General features: G+C 56.2%; 1 protein-coding gene across 3 annotated transcripts in view; it reads left to right on the plus strand.

The window, feature by feature from the left end:
• Positions 1 to 6306, plus strand: part of LOC106578017 (phosphofurin acidic cluster sorting protein 1) — a 103462-nt gene that overhangs the window by 76798 nt on the left and 20358 nt on the right. For all 3 annotated transcript variants that reach the window (XM_014156551.2, XM_014156550.2, XM_014156552.2), the window contains 3 exons: positions 215 to 359; positions 1302 to 1387; positions 2937 to 3014. In XM_014156551.2, coding sequence (XP_014012026.1) covers positions 215 to 359; positions 1302 to 1387; positions 2937 to 3014 — 309 coding nt within the window. The remainder of the gene's footprint in view (positions 1 to 214; positions 360 to 1301; positions 1388 to 2936; positions 3015 to 6306) is intronic.

Here is a 6306-nt window from a genome sequence, read left to right on the forward strand (position 1 = left end):
TCCTGTTTTCATCTCTTTTTTCGCTTTTTGTCTGTTTTCCCTCCTACTATCTCCTACTAACCTCTTTCTTTCTCTCTCTCTTTTTAACGCCTCTCTCCCTCACTCTCCCCATCTCTCTTTGTACTCTATCCTCCTCTTTTATCTCCATCTCTCTTTCTGTCTTCCCTCCCGTCTTTCCTTGGTTCTTGTCACCCTCCACCCTCGTGTTTGCCAGGTGATGCAGCACCCCAGTGAGGGGGCCCAGGTGTTGGGGCTCCACAGCCAGTTGAAGGAGGCCTCTGTACCCGTGGCAGAGGTCAGAGTCTACTCCCTCTCCAGCCAGCCCATCGACCACGAGGGACCCAAGGCCAAGATGTCTGGTAAGACCTCTCTCTCTCTCTCTCTCTCGCTCTCTCTGCTACATACTCCATCTTGTTGATATCACTCTTTTACTATCTCATTCTCTCTGTCTTTTCTTCTCTCCCTCTTTGTTTAGGGTTGATGAAGGAGGATGAACTCTGTTGGAATTCTGTCCAACGTCAATGATTATTAACCACTTCTGCTTCCTCTCCTCTCTCTCTCCCTCTCTTCTCTCTCTCTCTCTTCTCTCTCTTCTCTCTCTCCCTCTCTCTTCTCTCTCTCCCTCTCTCCTCTCTCTCTCCCTCTCTTCTCTCTCTTTTCTCTCCCTTTCTTCTCTCTCTCTCACTCTTTTCTCGCTTCTCTCTCTCCCTCGCTCTTCTTTCTCCCTCTCTTCTCTCTCTCTCTTCTCTCTCCTTCTCTTCTCTCTCTCTCTCTCCCTCTCTTCTCTCTCTTCTCTCTCTCCCTCTCTTCTCTCTCTCTCTCTCTCTCTCTCTCTCTCTCTCTCCTCTCTCTTCTCTCTTCTCTCTCTTCTCTCTCTCTCTCTCTCCCTCTCTCTCTCTCCCTCTCTCTCTCTCTCTCTCTCTCTTCTCTCTCTCTCTTCTCTCCCTCTCTTCTCTCTCTCTCTCCCTCTCTTCTCTCTCTCCCTCTCTTCTCTCTCTCTCCTCTCTCTTCTCTCTCTTCTCTCTCTTCTCTCTCTCTCTTCTCTCTCTCTCTCTCTCTCTCTCTCTCTCTCTCTCCCCCTCTCTCTCTCTCTCTCTCCCTCTCTTCTCTCTCTCTCTTCTCTCTCCCTCCTCTCTCTTCTCTCTCCCTCTCTTCTCTCTCCCTCCTCTCTCTTCTCTCTCTCCCTCTCTTCTCTCTCTCTCTCTCTCTCCCTCTCTTCTCTCTCTTCTCTCTCTCTCTCTCCCTCTCTCTCTCTCTCTCTCTCTCTCTCTCTCTCTCTCTCTCTCTCTCTCTCTCTCCAGATCGTTCTCCAGACATTGATAACTATTCTGAGGAAGAGGAGGAGAGCTTCTCATCAGAACAGGAGGGCAGTGACGACCACGGCCACGTATGTGTGTCTTTGTCTAGTCCTGTGTGAAGCAGAGAAAACTGGAGGGGAGGTGAAGGGGGCCACTGCTCAGGGAGGGGGACACGGCTCAGGGAGGGGGCCACTGCTCAGGGAGGGGACACTGCTCAGGGAGGGGGACACTGCTCAGGGAGGGGACACTGCTCAGGGAGGGGGACAAGGCTCAGGGAGGGGGCCACTGCTCAGAGAGGGGGCCACTGCTCAGGGAGGGGGACACTGCTCAGGGAGGGGACAAGGCTCAGGGAGGGGGCCACGGCTCAGGGAGGGGGCCACGGCTCAGGGAGGGGCCACTGCTCAGAGAGGGGGCACTGCTCAGGGAGGGGGCCACGGCTCAGGGAGGGGACACTGCTCAGGGAGGGTGCCACGGCTCAGGGAGGGGACACTGCTCAGAGAGGGGGCCACGGCTCAGGGAGGGGCCACGGCTCAGGGAGGGGGCCACGGCTCAGGGAGGGGACACTGCTCAGGGAGGGGGACAAGGCTCAGAGAGGGGGCCACGGCTCAGGGAGGGGGCCACGGCTCAGGGAGGGGCCACTGCTCAGGGAGGGGGACACGGCTCAGGGAGGGGGCCACGGCTCAGGGAGGGGACACTGCTCAGGGAGGGGACAAGGCTCAGAGAGGGGGCCACGGCTCAGGGAGGGGCCACTGCTCAGAGAGGGGGCCACGGCTCAGGGAGGGGGCCACTGCTCAGAGAGGGGGCCACTGCTCAGGGAGGGGGCCACGGCTCAGGGAGGAGACACTGCTAAGGGAGGGGCCACTGCTCAGGGAGGGGAACACTGCTCAGGAGGGGGCCACTGCTCAGGGAGGGGGCCACTGCTCAGGGAGGGGGACACTGCTCAGGGAGGGGGACACTGCTCAGGGAGGGGGCCACTGCTCAGGGAGGGGGACACTGCTCAGGGAGGGGGACACTGCTCAGGGAGGGGGCCACTGCTCAGGGAGGGGGACACTGCTCAGGGAGGGGGACAAGGCTCAGAGAGGGGGCCACTGCTCAGGGAGGGGGACAAGGCTCAGAGAGGGGGACACGGCTCAGGGAGGACAGAGGAATAGAGTGAAAGGAGGAAAGGAGGGATGGAAGGGGTCAGGAGTGAAGGAGAGGACCAGTGAGATGTTAAAGGATGGAGGGAAGGAGGCCACGGTCGGTGTGGTATAAATAACCTGGAGATCGCTGTGTGTGATGCTCTTAATAACTCTCTATCTCTATCTGTCTCTCTGTCTCTCTCTCTCTCTCTCATTCTCTTTGTCTCTCTCTGTCTCTCTTTCATGTTCTCTCTCTCTCTCTCTCGCTGTTTCTCTCACTTGCTGTCTCTCTCTCTCTCTCTCTCTCACTGTCTCTCTGTCTTTGTCTCTCTCACTGTCTTTGTCTCTCGCTCTCTGTCTCATTCTCTTTCTGTCTTTCTCTCTCTCTCTGTTTTTGTCTCTCTCGCTTTGTCTCTCTCTCCTTGTCTCTCTCTCTGTCTTTCTCTTGCTGTCTCTCTCTCTCTGTCTCTCTCCCTCTGTCTCTCTCTCGCTGTCTCTCTCTCTCTCTCTCTCTCAGTATCTGTATGATGAAGAGGATGAGGTGAGGAAGAAAAAGCCTAGACGGAAGCTCACATCCAACGCCTCCATCACTAGAGTGAGAAACCCTTTCACTCCCTCCTCCTCCTCTCATCCTCCCCTCTATCCCCGTCTCTCTCCACCCCTGTCCTCGTTCAGCCTCTCCCTCTATCCTCTCTCTCTCCATTCCTCTCCTCATTCAGCCTCTCCCTCTATCCCCGTCTCTCTCCACCCCTGTCCTCGTTCAGCCTCTCCCTCTATCCCGTCTCTCTCCACCCCTGTCCTCCTTCAGCCTCTCCCTCTATCCCCGTCTCTCTCCACCCTGTCCTCATTCAGCCTCTCCCTCTATCCCCTCTCTCTCCATTCCTCTCCTCATTCAGCCTCTCCCTCTATCCCCTCTCTCTCCATCCCTCTCCTCATTCAGCCTCTCCCTCTATCCCCTCTCTCTCCATCCCTCTCCTCATTCAGCCTCTCCCTCTATCCCCGTCTCTCTCCACCCCTGTCCTCATTCAGCCTCTCCCTCTATCCCCGTTTCTCTCCACCCCTGTCCTCATTCAGCCTCTCCCTCTATCCCCTCTCTCTCCATCCCTCTCCTCATTCAGCCTCTCCCTCTATCCCCTCTCTCTCCATCCCTCTCCTCAGTCAGCCTCTCCCTCTATCCCCTCTCTCTCCATTCCTCTCCTCATTCAGCCTCTCCCTCTATCCCGTCTCTCTCCACCCCTGTCCTCCTTCAGCCTCTCCCTCTATCCCCGTCTCTCTCCACCCCTGTCCTCATTCACCCTCTCCCTCTATCCCGTCTCTCTCCACCCCTCTCCTCATTCAGCCTCTCCCTCTATCCCCTCTCTCTCCATCCCTCTCCTCATTCAGCCTCTCCCTCTATCCCGTCTCTCTCCACCCCTGTCCTCCTTCAGCCTCTCCCTCTATCCCCGTCTCTCTCCACCCTGTCCTCATTCAGCCTCTCCCTCTATCCCCTCTCTCTCCATTCCTCTCCTCATTCAGCCTCTCCCTCTATCCCCTCTCTCTCCATCCCTGTCCTCATTCAGCCTCTCCCTCTATCCCCGTCTCTCTCCACCCCTGTCCTCCTTCAGCCTCTCCCTCTATCCCGTCTCTCTCCATTCCTCTCCTCATTCAGCCTCTCCCTCTATCCCCTCTCTCTCCATTCCTCTCCTCATTCAGCCTCTCCCTCTATCCCCTCTCTCTCCATCCCTCTCCTCATTCAGCCTCTCCCTCTATCCCCTCTCTCTCCACCCCTGTCCTCATTCAGCCTCTCCCTCTATCCCCGTTTCTCTCCACCCCTGTCCTCATTCAGCCTCTCCCTCTATCCCCTCTCTCTCCATCCCTCTCCTCAGTCAGCCTCTCCCTCTATCCCCTCTCTCTCCATCCCTCTCCTCATTCAGCCTCTCCCTCTATCCGGTCTCTCTCCATTCCTCTCCTCATTCAGCCTCTCCCTCTATCCCCTCTCTCTCCATTCCTCTCCTCATTCAGCCTCTCCCTCTATCCCCTCTCTCTCCATTCCTCTCCTCATTCAGCCTCTCCCTCTATCCCCTCTCTCTCCATTCCTCTCCTCATTCAGCCTCTCCCTCTATCCCCTCTCTCTCCACCCCTGTCCTCATTCACCCTCTCCCTCTATCCCGTCTCTCTCCATTCCTCTCCTCTCCTCATTCAGCCTCTCCCTCTATCCGGTCTCTCTCCATTCCTCTCCTCATTCAGCCTCTCCCTCTATCCCCTCTCTCTCCATTCCTCTCCTCATTCAGCCTCTCCCTCTATCCCGTCTCTCTCCACCCCGTCCTCATTCAGCCTCTCCCTCTATCCCGTCTCTCTCCACCCTGTCCTCATTCAGCCTCTCCCTCTATCCCCTCTCTCTCCATTCCTCTCCTCATTCAGCCTCTCCCTCTATCCCCTCTCTCTCCATTCCTCTCCTCATTCAGCCTCTCCCTCTATCCCCTCTCTCTCCATCCCTGTCCTCATTCAGCCTCTCCCTCTATCCCCGTCTCTCTCCACCCCTGTCCTCCTTCAGCCTCTCCCTCTATCCCCGTCTCTCTCCACCCCTGTCCTCATTCACCCTCTCCCTCTATCCCGTCTCTCTCCATTCCTCTCCTCATTCAGCCTCTCCCTCTATCCCCTCTCTCTCCATCCCTGTCCTCATTCAGCCTCTCCCTCTATCCCCTCTCTCTCCACCCCTGTCCTCATTCAGCCTCTCCCTCTATCCCCGTTTCTCTCCACCCCTGTCCTCATTCAGCCTCTCCCTCTATCCCCTCTCTCTCCATCCCTCTCCTCAGTCAGCCTCTCCCTCTATCCCCTCTCTCTCCATCCCTCTCCTCATTCAGCCTCTCCCTCTATCCGGTCTCTCTCCATTCCTCTCCTCATTCAGCCTCTCCCTCTATCCCCTCTCTCTCCATTCCTCTCCTCATTCAGCCTCTCCCTCTATCCCCTCTCTCTCCATTCCTCTCCTCATTCAGCCTCTCCCTCTATCCCGTCTCTCTCCACCCCTGTCCTCCTTCAGCCTCTCCCTCTATCCCCGTCTCTCTCCACCCTGTCCTCATTCAGCCTCTCCCTCTATCCCCTCTCTCTCCAATCCTCTCCTCATTCAGCCTCTCCCTCTATCCCCTCTCTCTCCATCCCTGTCCTCATTCAGCCTCTCCCTCTATCCCCGTCTCTCTCCACCCTGTCCTCATTCAGCCTCTCCCTCTATCCCCTCTCTCTCCATTCCTCTCTCAGTCAGCCTCTCCCTCTATCCCCTCTCTCTCCATTCCTCTCCTCATTCAGCCTCTCCCTCTATCCCCTCTCTCTCCATTCCTCTCTCAGTCAGCCTCTCCCTCTATCCCCTCTCTCTCCATTCCTCTCCTCAGTCAGTCAGTGTCCCGGGAGGAAAACAGACAATTCAGACAATTTTCCCAATCACCCACGCAAACAAAACACACACACACACACATGCACATATACACACACGGCCAACACCGATTAACACACACTTGTCGGCAGCTCCGTAAATTGCGGTGAGGCAGCGATTTGTAGTGACAAGGGCAGTGTATCAGGGTTGTGTATAAATCTTTGCTGTATTTATTTATGTGTGTGCGTGTGCGTGTGCGTGCGTGTGCGTGTGTGTGTGTGTGTGTGTGTGTGTGACAGCGGGAGGGAATCTGTCTGAGGGTTATTAATGGGTTTGTCCTGTGAAGGTCACGGTGGGGCTGTCTGTCATCACTGCTCCCTAACAACACCGCCTGTGGACAAACACACACACACACACACACACACTACTCCCCAGCCACACCACCTGCGGCCAGCAGACAGCGCAGAATGAGGCCATGGCTGTAATATCCCCTGAATGACACATCACACTGTACATTATCCAACATCAATTTAATAATGAT

This window comes from Salmo salar, chromosome ssa18 (genome assembly GCF_905237065.1).
Source record: "Salmo salar chromosome ssa18, Ssal_v3.1, whole genome shotgun sequence".
NCBI classification, from domain to species: Eukaryota; Metazoa; Chordata; class Actinopteri; order Salmoniformes; family Salmonidae; genus Salmo; species Salmo salar.